Source organism: Rana temporaria, chromosome 5 (assembly GCF_905171775.1).
Source record: "Rana temporaria chromosome 5, aRanTem1.1, whole genome shotgun sequence".
Lineage (NCBI taxonomy): Eukaryota > Metazoa > Chordata > Amphibia > Anura > Ranidae > Rana > Rana temporaria.
In genome coordinates, this window is record NC_053493.1 from 246,395,718 (window position 1) to 246,420,655 (window position 24,938).

General features: G+C 43.3%; 1 protein-coding gene across 1 annotated transcript; it reads left to right on the forward strand.

The window, feature by feature from the left end:
- Positions 1–10,237: 10,237 nt before the first annotated feature.
- Positions 10,238–14,601, forward strand: LOC120941220 (cyclin-dependent kinase 2-associated protein 2-like). The gene is made up of 3 exons (XM_040354523.1): positions 10,238–10,242; positions 14,191–14,357; positions 14,437–14,601. Exons 1-3 carry the CDS (start codon positions 10,238–10,240, stop codon positions 14,502–14,504), a joined length of 240 nt encoding a protein of 79 aa, XP_040210457.1. The 3' UTR covers positions 14,505–14,601.
- The last annotated feature ends 10,337 nt before the right edge of the window (positions 14,602–24,938 follow it).

Sequence of the window (24,938 nt, forward strand, 5' to 3'; positions counted from 1 at the left end):
TATACCATTGATAATCTGTTCAACATGAGTGACTTCCAGGGTAGCGAATGGCTCAATCTTATGTCTGGTTACGAATCCGAATATAGTAAAGGTGATCAAACCGATATTCAATTACAATCATTATTCCAGAAGTTAGGACGTATTTTGTAAAAGAAGTCCGCCCTCTTCTGGCATGTTAAAACCTTTGATAGGTATGTGAAGGAATCCATTAACCCCTATGGGTTACGCATACAAATCTTTCCCAATATAGAACTCATCAGCCAGGAGTGCAAAAAAGAGTGGGAAGAAAACTTGAAAACTTGCTCTAGAGAGATGATGTGCATCCTGACTAGAGAATATAATAAACAAATTGATCTTCTTGATAGCGATATTAATAAATTGGAGACGGAGCTAGCATCCTTTAGAGATCATGCCCTTTTTTCCAATTTACAAACTAAACTCAAAAACAATCTATCAGTTTTCAATAAAAACATATTACATAAGAAGGAGATCAAATTTTGCCGCGACGTAGCTATCTTTTCGGAGGGACGGGCCTATAAATGGCAGACTACTAACCCACGTATACCTAATAAATCTTCAGAGTTTAACCCTGACATGTCCCAATCTAAATATCATTCCCAGGGCCAATCTGAAAAGAACTCCATGTCCAAGAACAAATCTCGACAAAAGAGAAGCCGTGGTAACCGCGGCTCTCTCGAACAGGAACGTAAAAAGCGAATCACGGAGGTGGACCCAATGACAGCCAGTCAAAATTCTGACGCTACCTTGGTTTCCCCATCTCCAATGCAGACCAACTCCATTGCGGAGTGCGCACCAGCTTCTGCCACTTCGGTCAAGCCTTCACCACTAGATACTAATGTATCTGCTAGTGTGTCTTCCAAACTAACTTTGTCAAACACTTTAAATTCCATGCGGGGAGCCGTGAACCCTCACCACTCAAGGGAGAGTACATTAGTGGGGACTCTGAACCCCCCAAGGCCCGGCTAGAACTCGACCCCCAAGTGTCATAAACCTTTCATCCTATCCCCTTTCTGAATCAGAGACTAGCCTCTTAGCACGAGGTCTGAGTTTCTGCCCAGAATCCAACATTGACATCTTTGAGGCCATCACCGATATACATCTATTTGTGCGTAAACTACTCCTGAAGTGCATGTATAATAAGACCAATATGGAGTTTGACACCACAGACTGGTCCACATATAAAATGCGGGAGTTCAAAGCCCTGCGCGATCTTACAATTCTTTTTCAGGAAAATAATACTATTGACCTGATTGATCAAATTGACCTCGATACAATCCTTGAGGAAATCAACAAGTCAACCCTTAAACCCATTTCACTCTTTAAAAAGCCATCTACAAAATTTCCTTCGCCCAATCTATATCCCAATATAGCCATCTTTTTACAGGCCACTGTCAATGACATCTGTAAATTACACATTGAAAAACTTTCCCCGCAGAATCTGACAGTTGAGGAAAACCGGGCCCTTTGCGATTCGAGCAAAAATAAGTCTATTACAGTTAAGGCGTCTGATAAAGGCGGAAATGTTGTCATAATGGACAACTCCAAATATTTATCCATGTGCCAAAATTTTTTAGCCAATCACTCATGGTACAAACTTATCCCGGCCACTCTCCTTGATAGATTCAATAAGGAATTTTACGAATTTATTGATGCAGCCCACACCTCTGGGGCTATTTCTAAGGATCTTTGGGAGTTCACTAGAACTCGCCACCCACGGGTGGCGACTTTCTATAGTCTCCCAAAGATCCACAAAAACCCTTTGGCACCTACCGGACGACCAATAGTGTCCGGCAATGGGAGTATTACCGAAAAACTCAGTAGAGTAATTGACGCACATCTACAACCTTTCGTTTTGACTCTGCCTTCCTTTACGAAGGACACAATTCATTTCTTGCAAAAAATTGATGAATTGTCTCACACAGCGGAATCCATTTTAGTGGCTATTGACATAGAGGCGTTATATAGCTCTATTCCCAACCACAAAGGTCTAGCTGTGATTGCCCGCACCCTCCAACAGAGCTCTCGCTACGACAGGGCACTCAATGACTTCATTCTTGATGGTTTGGAGTTTATACTCCACCATAACGCTTTTTCTTTCAATGGCTCCCACTACCTCCAGGTGCAAGGCGTAGCGATGGGGACATGTTGTGCCCCATCCTACGCCAATCTGTACCTGGGGGAGTGGGAGCAGTCCCTCCTGGACGGCGAAGACCTTGTCGAATACACCAGCCACATATCAGTTTGGCTGAGGTATATCGACGACGTCTTCGTTGTCTGGGAGGGGCCTGAGAAATTACTTGTTGAATTTTTTGATTTAATTAATATTAACTCATATAATTTGAAATTCACTATGAACTATGATAAAAACGTTCTGGATTTTCTTGATGTCAAGGTTTTTACCACCCCATCCGGCAGGCTGGGTAGCACCCTGTTCCGTAAGGCCACGGCCGGCAACACGGTGCTACACGCCACTAGTTTTCACCCTTTGGCTTTAAAAGAGTCAATACCCTATGGCCAGTATCTACGCATTCGCAGAAATTGTTTTAACGATGTCACATTTAAAGAGGAAGCCGGCAAACTGCAAAATAGACTCCTGGATAGGGGCTATAGCAGATCCTGTTTAAGGAAGGCTTACAACAATGTTTTTCGTAAGTCTCGTACTGATCTCCTCTTCAAAGGACAACATAAATCCCCCATATCTAATGATACCACAAGAATCATCATGCGGTTTTCGAAGCAAGACAAACAGATTCGTGAGATCATTAAACGCTATTGGTCAGTCCTAGTTGACGATCCAAAGACCAACAAATTTGTTACTAGTTCTCCTTCCATTACTTTTAAAAGGGCTATGTCTTTAAAAGACAAGCTAGTGCAGAGCGAATTCAAAGGGGCCACTACAAAGAAACACTGTCCCGCACTTGGAACTTTCCCATGCAGGCATTGTTCGCATTGTCCCCTTATGCGCAAGGAGAAATCCTTCCCATTACCCAATGGTGTGATGTTTTTTCCGCACCATTTCGCTAACTGCCAGACCCATGGAGTTGTCTACCTAATGTCATGTGAATGCACAGCATTTTACGTTGGTAAGACTAAACAAGAATTTTGGCGTCGTGCAGCCAGGCACGAATACAACATGCAGATTGGAAACCGATACCTGCCCCTTGGCAGGCATGTGGTTTTCAAACACAATTATAAAATGCCCAAAATCACTTTCGCCGCCATTGACCGAGTTCACATACTGATCAGGGGCGGTGATTGGAATAAAGCCCTCCTCCAGTGTGAGCAAAGGTGGATTTTTAAACTTCAAGCCACGATGTATCCAGGCTTGAACGAATCCATCTCTTTTGCTCCCTTTCTAAAGGGGTTTACATCCGGGAAAACTGACTAAATTTAGTACGCAGGAGAGCTATTACCGCCTTGAATGACGACTTACCTCTCATTTTACATACGTGCGTCCCCTGTCCCCCCCCCGGTTGGGTCGTTGAGGGCTTTTTTCCTCCACCAACATCCAGTTGGCTTTTTCCTTTTGGATCTTTTCTCCAAATATGTTTGTTCCTACACAACGGTTTCAGTTCTCGTATTTAGTTACTTTTTGTCCTTTTTCTACTTATTATTTGGTTTGTTCCATCAATATGTTTATTTGGTATATCAACTCTCTATATGATACTAATGTACTCTGCATCTGCTCTTTATGCAGAGCACCTATTTAATATGTTTGTACAGCATATTTGCATTTAATATATATTCTAATAAATATTTTTTAAGATTTTTTCCACCCCCCGGCACGTCCAACTCTCGGAGCCCAGGCCTGGACTGTCACCATATTCGCACTTTTCCCTCATCATCCTTCCTCCGGGGGCCTCATGGGTGCATATGGTCCGCTAGCCAGCAGGTGATTTTTTCCTTCCCCGGGCCCCACGCCAGGCTGAGACTTTGCACATATCCGGGCTGGTCTCGGGCCTCTGTGCTTCCCTCCTGGTGGCCTTCTTCCCGTCGGCCGCTGGGGGGAGCTCTTGCGCCTGCCGGCGGCGTCCCAGATCCCTAGCAACCAGAGCACGCCTTTGCCGTGCGCGCGGGGTCGCGGTGACGTCATGGCGCCGACGTCTCACGTGACAGCGTAAATGTGTTAAAAAAGGTCTGTGGTAGCCTAATTGGGACTGCTTGAAGGAGATAAAGAATCCGTGGGAGAACGTTCATTTTGAGGACTGCTGCCCTGCCAAACCACGATATTCTACCCTTATTCCAATCCGACATGTCTGTCTTAATGGACATCAGGGCAGGTAAAAAATTTAATTTGTATAGTTTCTTTAGGTTTTTCGGGATTTTAATACCTAAGTATGTGATGTGTTCTGTCTCCCATTTAAAGGGAATTTTTTTTTTACAAAGATCTACTACTGGGGCCGGCAAGGTGACGTTTAGTGCTATTGATTTATCAAAGTTGATTTGGAGATTAGACAATGAGTTAAATAATTTGAAGTCCAATAGGAGGTTGGGGATCGAGGTAATCGGGTCCGAGAGGAACATCAACACATCATCCGCATATGCGGCGATCGTGTACTGCTTCCCCCGGATTTCGACCCCCCTGATGGCAGCGTTTGCTGAAGAGGTTCCATTAAGAGGATAAAAATGAGGGGGGAAAGAGGACAACCCTGGCGAGTTCCATTGGTTATGGAGAAGGCATTCGATAGGTGGCCATTGACCCAGATCCGGGCCGAAGGGCTGGAATATAGCGTCAGGATCATTTGGACAAGATGGACTGGTAGACCTACCCTATACAGTACCACTGACATGTAATCCCAGGCCACTCTATCGAATGCCTTCTCAGCATCCAGGGACAGAAAAAAAAACGCTTTTTTAGAGGATGTTAGCCAGTGATGCACATTGAGAGCTTTGGTGGTATTGTCCCTGGCTTCTCTACCAGGGACAAACCCCACTTGGTCGGTCGAAATTAGTTTGGGGATCAATGGAAGTAGACGGTTAGTTATTTTTTTGGCGTAGAGTTTAATATCCACATTCAATAGTGAAATTGGGCGGTAGTTGGAAACACGAGTAACGTCTTTACCTGGTTTGGGGATAAGAGAAATGTGTGCCTCCAGAAGGTCTTTGTTATAGGAAGGAGAGTCAGCGATGGCATTAAAAGTTGTCAGGAAGTTTGGTAACAATAGGTCGGTAAAAGCTTTGTAATAGCTCACCGGCAGGCCATCCGGACCAGGGCTTTTTCCGGGTTTGAGTTGCCTTAGAGCTTGGGTGGCTTCTTCCAGAGTGATTGGAGAACCCAAATCTGCAATGTCTCCGGGTGAGGAATAAGAGGGGCAATAATCAGTTAGAAATTCTTCAATCATGGTCTTTCTATTAGGAGTTGTATATATAGGCGTTGGTGATTGTAAGTTGTATAGGCCAGATAGGTATTGTAAGAACTGTTCCGCAATTCCATTATTGGTTACAATGGAATTACCGGAAGATGATGTAATCGCATTAATGGTATAAGAGGCTTTTTTCTTTTGTAAAGCGGCCGCCAGAAGTTTACCCGACTTATTACCATGTTCGTAGAAAAGTTTATTGGTGAGGGTATATTTACGCGTAAGCCTTTTCCTAATTTCCCCAAGGAGTTCCTCCCTTGCTTTCACTAAGTCATCATGTACCTGATCCGCTAGCGTGCGTTTGTGTGTATGTTCCAAGGCTTTGATCCTGTCAGACAACTCCACAATACGCACTTTCCGTAGTTTGGCCCTTTTGGCCATTAGGGAGATGAACGAGCCCCTAACTACACATTTGTGCGCAGCCCACACCAGTGGTGAGGGGGTGTCCTCCCTTGTGTTTTCTCTAAAATAATCAGATAGGACCTTTGAAATATTCGTAATGTTGGTTTTGTCTAGCAGGATGGAGTCGTCCAATCTCCAAATGGGTGATCTGGACCGGTGAGAAGGGATTGAGAGTGTTATCGTTATCGGATGATGATCGGACATTAGCATGGGGTCGATGGTAGCCTCAACCAATGCGGTAAGGTCAGCTTGTGAAAGGAAGAAATGGTCAATCCGTGAGTACTTTTTATGTAAGGGTGAGTAGTAGGTGAAGTCTTTTACATTGGGGTGTAAAGTGCGCCAGGCATCGTGAAGGGTCAATGTGGTTAGGCTGGACTTGATTGCCCTTAGAGCATTACATTTTATACAAGAGGATCCATTGGATGTATCTAGGGCCGGCTGTAGTGGGACATTAAAGTCCCCACCCAGGATAAGAGTACCTCTTTGGAAGGCCGTTAATTGGTATGATACAGAGCGAAAAAAGGACACTTGTTTCGTATTTGGGGCGTATATGTTGGCAATTGTGTAAGTCAAGTTGTGTAGAGAGCCACGGAGAAAAATGAACCTGCCGTGAGGGTCTCTTTGGATTTCTGTGACCTGAAAGGGACAACGCCGGGAGATTAGGACTGACACTCCTTTTGATTTCGCTGTGTTGTTAGGGGCGTGGTAAACCACAGGGAAGTTTCTGTCGGTGAGCTTAGGAATTCTGTCAGAACGGAAATGAGTTTCTTGAAGAAGTGCTATATGTATTTTTTCTTTCCATAATGTATAAAGCAGACGTGAACGCTTTTCAGGGATATTCAAACCGCGGGTATTTAAGGAGTACAATTTGACCCGATCTAAAGTTCCTCCTGTCACATCCGCAGATGAAGGGTACGAAGCGGGATTCATTCTTGTGGTATAGGAGAATTTTTTGGGAGGGGGGGGGAAATAGGTAGGAAGGGTCTGGGTGGGATAGGGATTTAAGAGGTATCAGAGGGAGCCAAAGTTTTATAAAGAGGGCTAACCGTGGGGGTCTAAAACCCTACACTTATAATAACCGATTAAGTGGTGGAATACACTTCACCCACTTCCTGTATACAGAGAGTAATCGGAGTAGTACAGTGAGCACCCGGCCTCCACCCTCCCCAGGGAGCCCAGAAGCACCGGTGCACCACTGTTGTGGGGTTAACCAAAACCAAGACAACGAAATGGAATGACACCAGGATACTTAATGATACGCTTTCAAAAATGAAATGTGACTGGAGGTAACAAAGGATAGAATATTTCCATGCCACCTCAGAGCAGAATCAGGCTGAGAGAAGGCAGATATTGAGATTGGAAATTAAAATAATTTTGGGTGCAAATTTACTAAAGAGTACAGTGCACAAAGTGCCAGTATTCCGAGTACCTTTTTTGGGATCTCTCAGAGTGAGTCTTTTGGTGGGGGAGAGTATAGTGGGCAAACTTTACCAACTCCTAAATAGGTGTGGATGCACCATTTCTGAATTTTTACACAGAGTGACAATCCGCCCCCCTCCCCGTCTGGGCATCAGCCCGGGGTTCCCAACCATCCCCCTATTGGGGAACACAGTGGCGATCAAAGTGAGTGTTGAACATGTCTAATAAGTACCCCTTAACTATAACACAAACCGTGTTTAACCGCATAAGTAATTATCTGTGGGAAATGTCTGTTCCCTGAAACCGTCTTTATGGCGTAGCCACTCCAGCAGGTATTAGTTTTTCTCGTGCCGAATTCCTGTGTACCCGATGGGGATGGCAACTGATGTGTGTCGTGTTGATCTCCCCTGACTATTCCCATCAGTTGACAGAGGTGAAAGAAACGGGTAAGATGACTTCAAAAGATGTTGAGAAAAAAAAAAAAATATGTTGCTTTACTCATCTGTCCAGGAATAACATTACTGTTGGCATGTTGTACCACTTTTTCTGGAGCTCTGCCTTGTGACCATAGAGGAGTAAAGTCGCGAGGTAACTGGCGTGCGTTAAACTTGCGCAGCAATGTGGTAATTGGTAGTATAGGCCAAACACTGTGACTGTTCCAGTGAGGTACAAACTCTATTTAAACCGATCAAACATGACCATAATACAATCTGTAGTAGAAGGAACAAGGTCGGGCAGTTCTCTTATCGTTTTGTGGCCAAAAAACAAACGGTAATCATTAAACAGGCCAAATGGGTTATGCTGTAGACACTAGAATTCTTGTTGGTAAGAAATAGGCACTTACTCTCAGTTATCTATTCTGGCCCTTCGGGCATCCGGAGGGGTCGACTGGTCTTGGTCCCTTCTTGTTCCACGTAAACCTTGGGGGTGCCTTGAGGTAGAGGGGGATCTCCTCCTACGGAAACTTGTCGTTTGGGTTTCCATGGGTGTCTCGGGCGGTTTGCCCCATCTACCTACCGAGCGACGGTAAGGTGCATACCAATCTGGTACTGAAATTGGCGGTAGGCCGAGCGTCTCGCAAAATTTGGGCAGGTCTTCCGGCACTCTCAGTGAGGCGTGGCGGCCTTGGTGGGATGCTGCCAAGCAAAAAGGAAATTTCCATTTGTACCTGATTCCTCTCGATATTAGGGCTTCCAAAAGTGGTTTGAGGTCACGCCTGTGTTGGAGAGTGATCCCTGAGAGATCTTGGTACAACTGAACTGGAGTATCTCCGCAGCAAAGCCTTTGACCCCTTGCTCGGCGCAGTATCTCCTCTTTTAGCTTAAAGTCAATTAAGCAGCAGATTATGTCCCTAGGGGGATCTGTGTCTTTTCCCCGGGGACGAAGAGCTCGGTGGATCCTCTCAAAGTTAATAGCAGATTGACGGGGCTTCTCAAGTATAGAATTGAATAGGGCAGTAATTTCACTTTGGACTTGCTCTCCTTCAACTGTTTCAGGTAACCCCCTCACACGCAGGTTCCGGCGGCGGCCTCTATTGTCCAGGTCTTCTAACTGACGGTTCACTTCCCTCAGCTGGAGGGTATGGTCGTCAATTTTCCTTGTTGATTTCTGGAGAACCGTGTCATGTTCATCCATTGTCTGTTCAGTGCGGGTGACCCTGTCGGAGAGAGAGCGTAGGTCAATGCGGAGCTCAGCAATGGCCGCCGAAGGGTATCTTTGATATCTGCTGCCACGGCTTTCAGGTCCATGATGTTAAGGTGTGGTCTTGTGGTGGGCTCTGAGTCCGCCTGGCTTCTTCCCAATGGCGGGGGAGACACTGCGTCTGGTGCGCTAAGCACTATATCAGCGTGGTCCTGTGAGGTCGCGTGTGCTGAATCTTGAGGGGGACCCCGGCGTGTCTGCGCCATGTTTCCTCGGGGAGTGCGGAACAATTCCGGGACGTTCTGGCTTTGTGCCCCGATGTTTTCACGCGGGGAACGGGACCGGGAGCCAGAAGAACTTCGGGAAGCTGTCCCCATGCTATCCGGGCTGTCAAGCAGATTAATGTCCGTGTCAGGCCATTATACTCCCCCGGGCAGTCGGGGATATCTAAATTGCAGGGTCTCTTAACAGTGGGCTGCGGAGGGATGAATTATTGACAGGGAGGAAGAGCAGCCAAAGGTGCTGTATGCTATCTCTGGGTGGACCAATATGGCTGCCGACCTGAGGGATCTAGTCAGGTTCACGGCCCTTCCCGCAGTACGTACCGGGTGTTTCTAGTAGCTGTGGTGTCCCCCGACCATCCGGTTGCCGTTGAAGGAGGTGGTGGAACGTTTGGGTGTCCGGGGGAGCAGTAATGGGAGCGGGAGGTCACCTCCGGGAGGACCAATATGGCCGCCGACATGCGCTGCTGGCCGGATTCGCGGCCCTTCAGACCAATAATACCGGGCGCTGAACTCCCTGGTGGTGTCCCCGGGTCCCTCGGTCACTGGTCCAGGGGGTGATGGAGTGATGAGGGAGGAGTAAGGGGGAACGAGTGGAGCCGCCAAGAACCGTCGCCGCGAGGACCAAGATGGCCGCCGCTCCACGACTAGGCCGAAGCCGCAGCCTTTCCTAGGGCACTTCCCCCGGTCTGGAGCTTCTGTTCTCGGCGGTCTCGGGCGGCGATTTTTTTTAATTCGGTGATGCCCAGGCTGTGTTTAGGATGGTTGTGCCACGGTAGTGAGACGCTTTGCAGTGTAAATTGAGGCTGTTATCTGCCGCAAAAGCCACTGTGTTTTCCTGAGGTGACAGGAGTGCTCAGATTAAGCGTCCATCATCCCAGCCGGCTTGGCCACGCCCCCGATTTATGGCATTTTTATTATAATTTTTTTTTTACTAGTAGGTGGCGATCTGTGATTTTTATTGGGACTGCGACATTGCAACAGAGAGATCGTACTCTTTTAAACACTATTTTGGGACCATTGACATTTATACAGCGATCAGTGCTATAAATAGCCATTGATTACTGTATAAATGTCATTGTCACGGAAGGGGGTTAACACTAAGGGGCGATCATGGGGTAATTCCTAGGGAATGATTCTAACCGTGGGGGGGATGGGACTGCCTGGAGGAGGACACCGATTATTGTTCCTAAGCATTAGGAACAACAGATCGCTCTCCTCACCTCTGACAGAACGGAGATCTGTCTGTTTACATTGACAGATCTCCGTTCTGTCCTTCTCCGGAGAAATCGCAGGTAGCCATCGGTCATCACAACCTGCCGGCCACGCGCATTGGCTCCCATACTCCTTAAAGCGCCCGTTGTACAGCTACGTCGATTTGCGCAGGAGTGCCATTGTGCCGCCGTCAATCGCGGGCAGTTGGCAAGTAGTTAATATTGTTATAAAGGATTTATGTAGCGTCAACAGTTCGTGCACCGCATTACAAAATGAGTTTAGGCAGTACAGATACAATAAATAAAAAAATAAACTACAGATACAATGCAATTTGATATAGGAGGAACAAGAGGACCCTGCTCCTAAGAGCTTACAATTTAAAATATATGTAAATACTTGAAAGTACATTAAACCAGCTGGGAACTATAAACTTTTTTATGGCTTAGTTCAGGTTAGTCTCTTTTTAAACCAGCTATTTTTTTTGTCATGCAGTAAAAAAATCTCGGTGAATTTGAATAATTGGATATTTTGATCTGTGTAAAACAGCTGATAATTTACAATTGCAAATAGAGCAGTATGTTTACCCATGTCTGTATTTACACGTTGCCCTTTTAACTGTATAAAAAACTAACTTTCATCATCCACAAACACTGACTGTAATTAGTTGCTACGATACCAACTTGAGCAAAGTCCTAAACCTTTTTATTTGCATATGGCCATAGGTTATCGCTCTGCTCTCAGTATGGAGAATAGCTACTAAATTTTTGTTACAGAAGAGACTTCTTCATTGTGTAATACATTATGATTTATATACACTTATTATAGAAATATATATATATATATATATATTTATATATATATATATATATATATATATATATTGTAAGGGGTTCGCTCGGTAGTGGGGTGTGTGACCCCTTGGATGGGTTCACTACACACTGAATTTATACAGACAGGCAGTGGAATGCTCTTGAAAACAAAGGGCCAGATCCTCAGAGCGAGTACGCCGGCGTATCTACTGATACGCCGGCGTACTTTCAAATTACCCGCGTCGTATCTTTAGTTTGAATCCTGTTTAAAACCAAGATACGACGGCATCTGGGTTAGATCCGAGAGGCGTACGGCTTTGTACGCCTTCGGATCTAAGATGCAATACTTCGGCGTCCGCTGGGTGGCGTTCACGTCGTTTTCCGCATCGGGTATGCAAATTAGCTATTTCCGACGATCCACAAACGTACGAGCGGCCGGCGCATTCCTTTGCGTCGTCTCTAGTCGGCTTTTTCCGGCGTATAGTTAAAGCTGGTATTTTGCGGCGTATAGTTAGACTTGCCATGTTAAGTATGGCCGTCGTTCCGGCATCGAAATTTGAAATTTTTCTTTTTTTTGCGTAAGTCGTCCGTGAATCGGAATGTACGTAAGTCCCGTCTAAGTAAAAAAAAAATTACGTCCTAGCGACGTCATTTAGCGCAATACACGCCGGGAAATTTCAGGATGGCGCATGCGCAGTTCATTCGGTGCGGGGACGCGCTTCATTTAAATGAAACCCGCCCCTAATCGCCGATTTGAATTCCGCCGCCAGAGATACACTATGCTGCTGTAAGTTACGGCGCAAATTCTTTGAGGATTCAAAGCAGCCAAAAGTAAGTTACAGCGGTGTAGTGTATCTCACATACGCTGCGCCGATCTATTTCTATGTGGATCTGGCCCAAAGATTTTGGTTTATTCTTCCATCTTGCTGGAAACAAGTGCAAGCATCCAAACAGCATAAACAAAATCAAACATAAAATAAACCCTGGCCACTTGGGGCGTCTACCTACACCACACAGGAACCTATCTATGGAGTCTGGCACAGCCTAGTGCTGGGCCGACACTGCTGGTCATACAGCAGAAAAACAATAGTCTTTTGATTTTTATCACACAGAAAAATCAATTTCCTCCTCACCTCCTCAGAAGACTTTCAGCTACTGCTCTCCTTTCTCACAAAGCCTCAGGGTGCAGCTTCTCAGTGGTAATCCTCTGGACTACTTATAGAGGCCTTAATTGCCCCATTCTGAACAGCTGAAGTTTTTCAACGGCCTTTAGCCTTTTCTGGCTACTGTTGCAGCCGACGCCTAATAACAATTGGTGTATTGTCTAAACAAGGCAGAAATGTATGTCCTGTCTGTGACAACACCCACAGATTTACCTAACTTCCTGTCACATACCCCCCCTCTTGTTTCAACCCTAGGGTTGGGACACAGGTTGCCAGGCAGGCATGCACTCGGGACAACCCATCTGCATTCCCCATTTTAGCACCGGGGCGATGCGTTACCACAAAACTAAACTCCTGGAGGGCCAGGAACCACCTATTTATTCTCCTATTGGTCTCTTTGTTCTGTGCCATCCACTTCAATGGGGCATGATCTGTCACCAGTTCAAACTGTCTACCCACGAGGTAGTACCGGAGAGAATCCAAAGCCCATTTCACCGCCAAACATTCTTTCTCAATAGTGGCATAATTCTCTTCATGGGCCTTCAACTTTCGGCTGAGGTACATAACAGGGTGTTCCTCCCCCTTGATAATCTGAGACAGTATATCTCCTAAGCTCACATTTGACGCATCTGTCTGAACCACGAAGTCCCATGAAAAATCAGGCGAACTTAAAACTGGCTGACTACATAAGGCCTGTTTTAAAGCCTGAAAAGCTGTTTCTGCTTCGGGAGTCCATTTGGTCATTACAGACTCCTTCCCTTTGGTCAAATTAGTCAGGGGAACAGCCTGTGAGGCAAAATGGGGGATAAAGCGGCGATAGTAGCCCGCGATCCCCAAAAATGCACAAACCTGTTTCTTGTTGGTGGGACGTGGCCAATCCTGAATAGCCTCAACTTTATTTATTTGGGGCTTGATTAGACCTCTTCCAATGGTATACCCCAGATACTTCGCCTCTTCTAGCCCAAGGGTACATTTTTTTGGATTGGCTGTAAACCCGGCTTTCCAGATGGAATCCAACACAGCCTGAACTTTTGGCAAGTGTGATTCCCAATCCTCACTGTGGATAACAACGTCATCGAGGTATGCAGCATCGAGGTATGCAGAAAAGATCCATCTGGAGTTACAAATGCTGTTTTTTCGCTGGCCGACTCCGAGAGAGGAATTTGCCAATAACCCTTGGTCAGGTTTAACGTTGTCATGTACCGGGCAGTGCCTAGGTGATCAATCAGTTCATCTATGCGGGGCATATGATAGGTGTCAAACTTAGTGATTTTATTCAGGCGGCGAAAATCATTACAAAACTGCCAACTTCCATCTGGTTTGGGCACTAATACAATGGGACTTGACCAATCACTATTTGACTCTTCTATCACCCCCAGCTCAAGCATTTGTTTTACTTCCTGGCGAATTGCCTCTCACCGGGCTTCTGGAATTCTTTAAGGCTTCAACTTGACCTTATCCCCTGGTGTGGTGATAATGTCATGTTCAACTCCGGAGACCCAACCTGGCAGGTCTGAAAACGTCTCCTTATTACGGAGCCCGTCTATTCCATTGGGCCTATTTATGCCCTGGGCTTATCTCACTAAGTACGCCGGGCCTAGTTCCTATCTCACTGATTGCGCCGGGTCGAGTTATGAGCATGCGCAGAGAGGCTCTGACCATAGTCAGCGTCATGCGCATGCGCAGTCCGGCCGGCCCTTCATTTGCATGGGGTCACGGCTCATTTCAATGGAACACACCCACGTCCTTCCCACTTTCTTTTTTTTTTTTTTTTCTGTTTTGACCTCTTGTTTATTTGCGTACACAGACTTGCATGCAGTGCTATAAATATACAAACAATACAAAATACTGGAATATTATGATCTTGTTGAGCCAAAAGGAAGTTGTCAGACTTTTTTCTTCTTATCCAGGGCGTGAAGCCAGCTGTGTCACAAGCGGTGTCTCAGGGGACCTACAGTGACCTGTTGTCTGTGATTGAGGAGATGGGCAGAGAGATCAGACCCACCTATGCTGGAAGCAAAAGTGCCATGGAGAGATTAAAAAGAGGTGGGGATTAAGAGTCATTAGCTGTAAGACTGTTTTCTCTCATTAATCTGTAGCTAAATATTTATTTTATACTTTCTAGGTATAATCCACGCTAGAGCTCTCGTGAGAGAGTGTCTCGCTGAAACAGAACGCAATGCTCGTACGTGACCTCATTCCAGCTCTGCACTTTCTATTTTTTTCCTCCTCCCTTTTTTTCTTTTTTTAATCTATAAAAAAAAATAAAGTTGCTCTTTATTATGTTTTATATGTGATGCAAGGGTGGTTTGTCTTGCCTATACAGCGGTTGGTATGATGGACATGGTTTTTAACATGACACAGATACTGTAATGTTGGTGTATTACAGGAAAATATATAGTTTCTTTCGGTCTGATAGTTGCACAGCGGTGTATTCAGTCATTATGCCTCAAACACTACCACTGACCTTATCTGTAACTTAGTTATAGCCAAAATTTATATATTGTGCCAATATATATGCTGCTACTGAAAGTCATTTAAATATGCCTTGAAATCTTGCTTTGTCTTCACTTTCCTTCTCGTGTATCCGTGCCTCAAGCTGCTTCAATTCCTTTGCAACAAGGGGAGCAAGTGAAGGGTCCAGCTCAACAGCCCGTGAGAAGTCCTGCTCTGCTTCTGATGCATTCCACACTGCGGCATGGGCACGACCCCGCTTAAACAATGCCTTTACGTTATCTGAATACTTGTTTAAAATGGACGAGCAATGCTCTAAAACTTGGTAATATTCTCCCTCCAGAAGCTTACACTGACAAAAATTCTGAAGCAATGCAAGTCCTTCCCACTTTCAATTACACCGGCTTACGACTCGGAATTTACATCGCGCCGGCGCAAATTTGGGCGCAAATACTATGAGGATACGGTACTTACCTCTCTAAGTTGAGCCGGCGTAACGTAAATGAGATGCGCTACGCCGGTCTATATATGCGCCGATGTACGTGGATCTGCCCCTAACTTTTTTTGACATATTATAAGAATGTCTAATCTGTAATTTGATGCCTTTTGGAGATTTTTCCATCTTTCCTTGGCTTCGTTATGCACATTAATACAAATTTTTACCTGGGGTGTCCAAACTTTCGATCCCCAATGTATAAGGAATAATGCCATTGTTCTTAATGTGTATCTAAAGACATCCTTTTATTAAAAGGACACTAAAGGAATTTTTTTTTAGCTAAATAGCTTCCTTTACCTTACTGCAGTCCTGGTTTCATGTCCGTTTTTGCTGTAATCCTTCTCTGTTCTGAACACTTGCTGGTTGTCTGTTTCCTGATGAAAAAAGTCATGGGAGCTTTCTCTCTGTGGTCACTAATCAAGCAGGTGTGATTACTGTGTTTAGAACAGAGAAGGATTACAGCAAAAACTAATAATGAGGACATGAAACCAGGACTGCAGTAAGGTAAAGGAAGCTATTTAGCTAAAAAAAAAAAAAAATCCTTTAATGTGTCGGGCTCCATGCAATGTTAGAATTTTTTTTTTAGGGTGAACCCCCACTTTAACTTTAAATGCCCCAACGGGACCTACAGCTGAAAAAGAAAAACCCGAAAGGGATTTGAATCTTTCCCATAAGTCTATGATTGCCTTTACAGTTTGTGTGTGACAACTTTGAGCTTGTGCGGTTGTTTATGTGCTAGTATAATCTGGGTGTTATCATTATGTCCATTTATTTGGCCACAGTACTGTATATGGTTCATGAACAAATTTTCTTAACACCTACATTTTTGCATTTAGCTAAAATGTTCTGAGGGTTTATAGTGATGGACAGGTAAAAGCAAGTAAATGTGTATAATTATAATATATTGTACTGTATGTATTACAGTACATATGCCTAATTTCTGTCTGTCTTTCCATTTAATTATTACTATAACATCACTAGTTTCCCAGGCAGCATGTTCCCTTTTAATTGTTTCTTAGAGGGAAACGCACTGTGATGCTCCACCAAGACGATTAAACCACTGAGCTCAAGCCATTACTCACATGATGTGCTACAACATGAAGAAGTATAATTCCATAGCTAAGTGCTAAACACAAGAATAGCCCAAGCAGTCATCTTCAAGCACAGCTGATGTCAGTGGCATGCAATAAGGGAACGCCTTTATTACCCATGTATGTGAAATCTGAGGGGCTGAAATTTTGTGTTGTAATTATGATTCACTACAGCAGTTTCAACCACTGTTTATTGCCTATTGTTTGTTACCATCAGAAAATTTGTTTTAATTTGACACCTATTTGGAATCATGACAAATCATACAACAAAATCTCCAATACTTAAATCATCATACCCCTATAAAAAGTATTAAAAAGTATTAAAAATTATTTTATTATTAAAATGTAAATTATTAAAGTGCAAAAAACACACACACATATATATATTTATATACACTGCTCCAAAAAAATTAAGGGAACACTTTGAAGACGCATCAGATCTCGATGGAGAAAAATATAATGCTGGATATCTATACTGATATGGACTGGGTAATGTGTTAGGATTAGGAACGAAAGGATGCCGCATTGTTTGATGTGAATTAAAATTATCGACCAACAGAGGGCTGTAGCATAACATTTTTAATGGATTCTCCAGACCCTTTCACCTCTGCCACATGTGCTCAGTGTGAGCCTGCTCTCATCTGTTAAAAACACAGGGTGCCAGAGGCGGACCTGCCAATTCTGATGTTTAATGGCAAATGCCAGTTGAGCTCCACTGTGCCGGGCAGTGAGCACAGGGCCCACTAGAGGATGTCAGGCCCTCAGGCTACTCTCATGAAGTCTGTTTCTGATTGTTTGGCCAGAGACATTCACACCAGTGGCCTGCTGAAGGTCATTTTGTAGGGCTCTGGCAGTGCTTATCCTGTTCCTCCTTGCACAATAGAGCAGATACTGGTCCTGCTGCTGGGTTAAGGACCTTCTATGGCCCTGTCCAGTAACTGCCTGTCTCCTGGAATCTCCTCCATGCTCTTAAGACCTTCTGGCAATGGCAAAATGAATGTGCCATCCTGGAGGAGTTGGACTGCCTGTGCAACCTCTATAATAGGGTCCAGATATCACCTCATGCTACCAGTAGTGATGCTGACCCTAGCCAACACTAGTGAAAAATAGTCAGAAAATATGAGTAGGTAATAAAATGTCAATGGCCTCCACCTGTAAAACCATTCCTGTTTTGGAGGTCGTCTCATTGTTGCCCATCTAGTGCACCTGTTGTTAATTTCATTAACACCAAAGCAGCTGAAACTGATTAACAACCCCCTCTGGTACTTAACTGACCAGATCAATATCCCAGGAGTTTAATTGACTTGATGCCATACTCTGATTATACATGTTATATATATATATATATATATATATATATATATATATATATATATATATATATATATATATATACAGTACAGACCAAAAGTTTGGACATACCTTCTCATTCAAAGAGTTTTCTTTATTTTCATGACTATGAAAATTGTAGATTCACACTGAAGGCATTAAAACTATAAATTAACACATGTGGAATTATACATAACAAAAAAGTGTGAAACAACTGAAGATATATTTTATAAGTAGTAGCCACCTTTTGCAGCAGACACATCTCTAGAACTGTTAAGAGGAGACTGTGTGAATCAGGTCTTTATGGTAGAATATCTGCTAGGAAACCACTGCTAAAGAAAGGCAACAAGCAGAAGAGACTTTTTTGGGCTAAAAAACACAAGGAATGGACATTAGACCAGTGGAAATCTGTGCTTTGGTCTGATGAGTCCAAACTTAAGATCTTTGGTTCCAACCCCCGTGTCTTTGTGCGACGCAGAAAAGGTGAACGGATGGACTCTACATGCCTGGTTCCCACCGTGAAGCATGGAGGAGGAGGTGTGATGGTGTGGGGGTGCTTTGCTGGTGACACTGTTGGGGATTTATTTAAAATTGAAGGCATACTGAACCAGCATGGTTACCACAGCATCTTGCAGCGGCATGCTATTCCATCCGGTTTGCGTTTAGTTGGACCATCATTTATTTTTCAACAGGACAATGACCCCAAACACACCTCCAGGCTGTGTAAGGGCTATTTGACCAAGAAGGAAAGTGATGGGGTGCTACCTTGAAGCTCATCAAGCGAATGCCAAGAGTGTGCAAAGCAGTAATCAAAGCAAAAGGTGGCTACTTTGAAGAACCTAGAATATGAAATATATTTTCAGTTGTTTCACACTTTTTTGTAATGTATAATTCCACATGTGTTAATTCATAGTTTTGATGCCTTCAGTGTGAATCTACAATTTTCATAGTCATGAAAATAAGGAAAAGTCTTTGAATGAGAAGGTGTGTCCAAACTTTTGGTCTGTACTGTATATATATATATATATATATATATATATATATATATATATATATATATATTTGTAGCACCCTCTAGTGCTAGAAATGTAGATAGGGCTTTTTTCTTTAGTTAGAGTAGGTAAATGTATGCAGGCTTGGCTAGCAGCCAAGCCTGTCTATGTTTTGTCCTGGGTTGGGCAGAAATCCAGGGAGAGCTGGGTGACTCACAGGCAGCATCACTGAGATCTCCCCCCCCCCACACTCCTCAAATAGTCTGGTTCCCTCTAGAAGAATGGGAGGGGAAGTAAGGTGGAGCTGCTTGGAGTATTCTGAGGGCCCTGACCAATCTCCAACTTGGATTGGCAGGGGATAGGCCCCATCAAATACTCAGCTGGGGAGGAGAGTTTTGGTAGAAGCTGGCAAGGGAGTGTTAGGCTTTCGTGGCCTTTGAGGGAGCTCCGTAGTCTGTGGGGGAGGTCGACCTTGGGGCTGGGCTCAGGTGCTGACGGGACCTTTCTAAAACCACAGAGGTGTCCTGGACAGTAGCAAGGAGGACAGTGGTAGAAAACACTGCCAGGCAAGTCTCCAGGAGGAGAGGAACAATGAGCAGCCAAGAGGGCTGGTGAGTGACAGTTAGAAGGACTGGGAGGCATGCCTGAGATGACTGGGATGAAGCAATCTGGGATGAATGCAAATCCAATCAGGAGGACTGTAGTGGCACAGGCAGTGGAAGGAGGCAACTGCAGCCAGGAGGGCTGGCAGGGCCTGAAGAGGTGGTACTGGGAGCAGTAGCCACTTGTGGGACAGTTACAGTATATATATATATATATATATATATATATATATATATATATATATATATATATATATATATATATATACATATAATAGTGTGCATACAAAGTAAAATTATATTTTTACAATTGATAATCCCTTTGGTTCTCCATTCTTCTTCTTTTACATTATAAGCCAGTATTAACGCTAGTTTTTGGCTCCTCTGAAAAAAGTGGAGCAGTGTTTGATTATTTCTGGTTGCTCTGGGTCTCACAGGCTGCTGGCTCAGCTACTTCCTCCTATATTCTAATAGAATACAGTATAGTGGGCTGGAAGAGGCTGACACTGGGCTTGAATATTTATGAGTTCTCAGCCAATCCCTGTGGAGGGAAGTGCTCAGTAGGTGGCTGAGAGGGGATATATAGTCGGAGGCAGAGAGCAGCAGGGTTCTTGTCCTGGAGTAAGAGATCACAGCCTGAAGGGATACTGACCTTTTAGGCAAGTCAGCCGAAGGCTGCAGAGAATTCATCAAGCTATGCTAGAACTGGGGGCCTCTTTTCCTGGAAGCAGTTTAGAGCCAAGTAAGGGGGTGCACTAAGGATGCAGCCTGGAGATTCACAGTAAAGTGTCTAGCCAGTATTGCACTGGAGGTATCCAAGTATTTGCAGACATAGTGGATAGAGGCCTTTAAGTGGGATTCTACTTACATGTTTGCTGTTAACTCCTTGTGTGACTGTGTCAGTTTTGCTTAAGTGTGATCTGCCCTGCTGGGAGTCCCAGAAGTTCTTTTGTCTCTAATCTCTGATAAGAGAGGGGGGTGCCTCCCTAAAGAGAATAGACAGAATAGAAATACGGTAGTCCTCCATATGTTTGAGCACTAAATTTCAGAGTATCTCAAAACATTTCCTGCACCCCATCCAAGTTTAGCCAGCAATAAAACCAAGAAAAGACATCCACTGCCTGGTTATTGTGAGAGACTGTGCAAGTGTTGTGTGCCTGGCTGCATGGGGACCCAGAAGGGAATAGAACCTGGGAAAAATCAGCAGGACCAGTCAAGAGGGTCTGTGTTACAAAAGCTTCACCACTTCTCCTCACAATGTGGATAGGATCTCATATGGCAATTATCACCCCCTCTTTCTGCTGCCATACAGCAGCATTAGTTGTGCATCCAACATCATCATAACCAATGACTAACCCTCTGCCCCATTCAGCTGCTGGCTAGGAGATTCCTGTTATTGTCCAAATATGTCTGTTACCATATTTGAGCGATGACATCACCAGCATCTCCAGCCTTTGGTTACATTCAGCGGTTGGGTGGGGAATCTCTCAGTTGGAATCTGACTTGGGTGGGGATGAATTTCTGGTTGCTTGCTAGCAGCAATCGGTTTCATAGCAACTCAGGGGTCCTGTCTGGAACAGCTTTCTAGCACATACATGCCTTAATCTGAGCAATGCCATCTCTCTGAACTGGTGGTAATTCTTTTTGAATCTGACACGTAGCGGCAGGCAAAAGTGATGTAACTGCTTTATTATGCATGTTATTTTTCTTTAAAGTTGATCACCAAGCTTGCCCAAATGAACTATTTCCTTTACTAAGTGCTGCACTGGACCTAAGCACTGTATAAACTGCATTTAGCTTCAGACTCCTTTCTCACACCCAGAACAAGGCCACTGGTCTGGGTGAACCTCAGCCATTCATAGGCAGCTTTGTATTCTATGAATACAAAGCTATCTCTGATTGGCTGAGTTGAAGTGCATTACGTAATCAACTCGCCTCTCCACCTCAGCCAATCAGAGCCAGTACAGTGCTTAGAGCCAATAAAGCACTTGGTGAAAGAAATTGTTAATTTGGACCAGCTTGGTCCAAATGAATGATTTAAAACCAAAGCAAGACTTACCATTCCGCATACCAAACTCAGTTTTAAGGATTACAAATTTGCATACACCCTTCTGCGCTATATGATCTCATGTCATGAGTATATTTGCATAAGTATAAGCTTTTTTGTAATATTCCTTATAATATGTACTGAGTTAATATGCTGATATTGTACTGTTTTCACAAAATTTTGTATATTCTCTTTCATATACTTTTTTTTCTGAATAAATATTTATAGATTTTTTACATTCATTACTTGTACCGTTCAAAGTCCATTCTAGTAGTCCAGACTAATTTCCATTTCAATAGTTGACTGAATGTTGGTCTGTGCAGTTGAACATTTACAGTTTATTACCCAAAAATTCCCATTTAAAAGAATCCTTCATGATTGGCATAGTAAGAACAAGATGGGATATATTGCACGGTTAAATAATAATAATGTCCTAATTGACCTATTTTTTTTTAGGAGAAACATAAGCAAGCGATTGTTCAAAATTGAAAACATGTATAACATACAAAAAAGGAAAACCTTTATATAAAATTTGTTTATCTAGGGCTCCTACCTAGCATACATCAATTTGGCTTATTGCAAGGTAATCAGAAGCAGGATGGCTCCTCTTCCCATAGCAAAACATTTCTGCTCACAATTCTCTGTTTAAAGATGCATGGCTTTTTCCCTTTCATTTCCATGCATGTTTTTGTTCCCTTTCTACATTTCTATGTGGGTGTGACATGTGGTACAATTAATTTTTAATGAGTTTTATCAACATGCATTTTATTTTATGGGAAAACACTTTTATTTTCATTCCATCTTCTTCCTGCCACTATTTTGCTATTGGGGGATAGTGTAAGGAAATATCCCTAATTTCAAAATGTTTGCACCAAGCCTGCTAATGTTTATGCTGGATAGGTCATTACCACTTTGCAAGGATCTCACTAAAGTAGAAAGACACAGTGTTGGGTGCAGCCCACTGAGTTAGACAAAAGACACTTTTTTGGAATACACATACTGTACATGTCCATAACAATGTACATTTTGTTCTTTCTTTTAACGGAATTACATTTTTTCTTTCCTAAAGAATACTTATACCCCCTCTCCATCCCATTACTATCTATACTCTTGATCAGCGGGTGATCCGATGTAGGCTTACAAGTAGGCTACGGAGAAAGCTGTGACCAGTTTCAGAGGATAGAAGGACCCTTTAACTGCTTTGGGCTGTGGCTCATGCAGCATGTCACCAACTGATCTGGGGTATGTAATAGGGGTGTAAACAGTAATTGGAGGGGAAGGTGGGTTGCTAAGCTTAGGTAGTTTAAAAGTAGACTTACAATTTAACCTTTTCAGAGTCACACAACTGTAACAAAACATATATTCTGTATAACCTCTTGATCTTCAACTGAATATAAGTTGGAATTTGGTTTACTATATGTAATCTTTTTCCTACATGTGAAAACTTATATGGGAGCAGTTTTTTCCTAATATCTACACCATTTTTTTTAACCCCTTCCAACTTGCTTTCCTGTTAACACTGTTTACAATATATGTATTACAATAAAAGCATCTTCAGGGAACCATTATCCTAAGACACCTATTTCTCCTTAGAATAATACACCACGTATATTACCTGAATTTTTTTAAACGTTTAGGTGATTTTTGGAAAAGAAGATCAAGTGTGAATACAGGAAATTAGTCGTCATGGTCTTGTAAGAAGTTTGTCAGTTGAATGTGGTTTGGTTTAGAATTTGCCAAGATATTTCTCAACGACATTCTGGAATGCTTTCCAGGCAATTTTATCTGGCCTCACCAACAGACCAACAAAAATGCATTCCTTAACCGCTTCCATACAGGGCTGTTATACACACATCCATACCAGGCCTATTCTGGCACTTCTCTCCTACATGTACAAATCATAATTTTTTTGCTAGAAAATTACGCAGAACCCCCAAACATTATATATGGTTTTTTAGCAGACACCCTAGGGAATAAAACGACGGTCATTGAAACGTTTGATCTTGCACAGTATTTGCGCAATAATTTTTCAAACGCCTTTTTTTTGGAAAAAAATTGTTTCATGAATTAAAAAAATAACAAAACAGTAAAGTTAGCCCAATTTTTTGTAAAATATGAAAGATGATGTTACACCGAGTAAATAGATACCTAACATGTGACGCTTTAAAATTGCGCACACTCATGGAATGGCGCCAAACTTGGGTACTTAAAAATCTGCAAAGGCAACGCTTTGAAATTTTTTACAGGTTACCAGTTTAGATTTACAGAGGAGATCTAGTGCTAGAATTGTTGCTGGCACTCTAACGCACGCGGCGGTACCTCACATATGTGGTTTAAACGGCGTTTACATATGTCGGCGAGACTTGCGTGTGCGTTCGCTTCTGCGCAAGAGCTACTGGGGACAGGGGCGTTAAAAAAAAAAGTTTTTTTTTTTTTTTTTTACATATTTATTTATTTTTTTACACTTTTTTTTTTTTTTTATTAACACTTTTATTCCTATTACAAGGAATGTAAACATACCTTGTAATAGGAATGTGTGTGACAGGTACTCTTTATGGAGAGATGCAGGGTCAATAAGACCGCACATCTCTCCTCCAGGCTGGAAAGCATGAAATCGGTGAAAAAAAATTCACCGATCTCATGATTACTGTTGCTTAGCAGCCGCAATTGCGACTTTGTTTACTTACGGGGACCCGGCCGTGACGTCATCACATCGCGCCCGGGTCCTCCGACGGTCATAGAGATGACTGGTGACCATCTGGTCACCAGTCATCTCTATGCTTCCTGCCAGAGCCGGACGATTCGTTCTCCGGGCCCCCGATGTCACGGGAGAGCCCGGAGAAGCACCGGATGGTGGCGGGAGGGGGGATGTCCCCTCCCGCCGCCTGTAAGAACGATCTAGCGCTATGATCGTTCTTACGTTGTGCAGAATCGCCGGCAGAAGAGAAGGATATCTGAATGATGCCTCTAGCTGCAGGCATCATTCAGATATCCCCCCACAAAGCCCAGGATGTCATATGACGTCCACCCGGATCGTTAGAGGTCCTTTGTGGACGTCATTTTACAATGGGCTGGTATGGATGTGGTTAATCTTAGCATTAATTATTCTTGGCAACCTCTGTCTCAAATAACAAAAATCTTCATCTTCCTAGTTAATCATATGTGAATTGGTGACAAAAATATCTTTGTTGGATCAACAAGTGGTTTGTGTGTCATGTTTTTCTGTCCTGAAACCTACATTGTTGGCCATTTCTTTCTAACCACTTTAATACAGTGCACCCCCATCCTGCCCAGACCAAATTTAAGCATTCAGTGCTTTCGCATTTTCAATCACAATTACTTAGTTATGGTACACTGTACCCAAATAACATTTTTATTTATTTTTTTCACATAAATAGAGCTTTCTTTTGGGGTTATTTAATCCCCACTGTTTTATTTTTATTTATTTACGATATAAGCAAAAAAAGAGCGCAAATTATGAAAAAAAAAACGCCTTTTTTAGTTTCTATAATAACATTTTGTAAATAAGTAATTCATGTCCATAAATTTGGGCCAAAATCTATTCTGCTACATATCCCTTGTAAAAATAAATCAAATGAGTGTATATTATTTAGTC

Bases quoted from the DNA above. Each gene is read 5' to 3' on its own strand.
- LOC120941220 (XM_040354523.1), top strand. The intron at 14,358-14,436 runs GTGGGGATTAAG...TATACTTTCTAG, and splicing joins CATGGAGAGATTAAAAAGAG to GTATAATCCACGCTAGAGCT.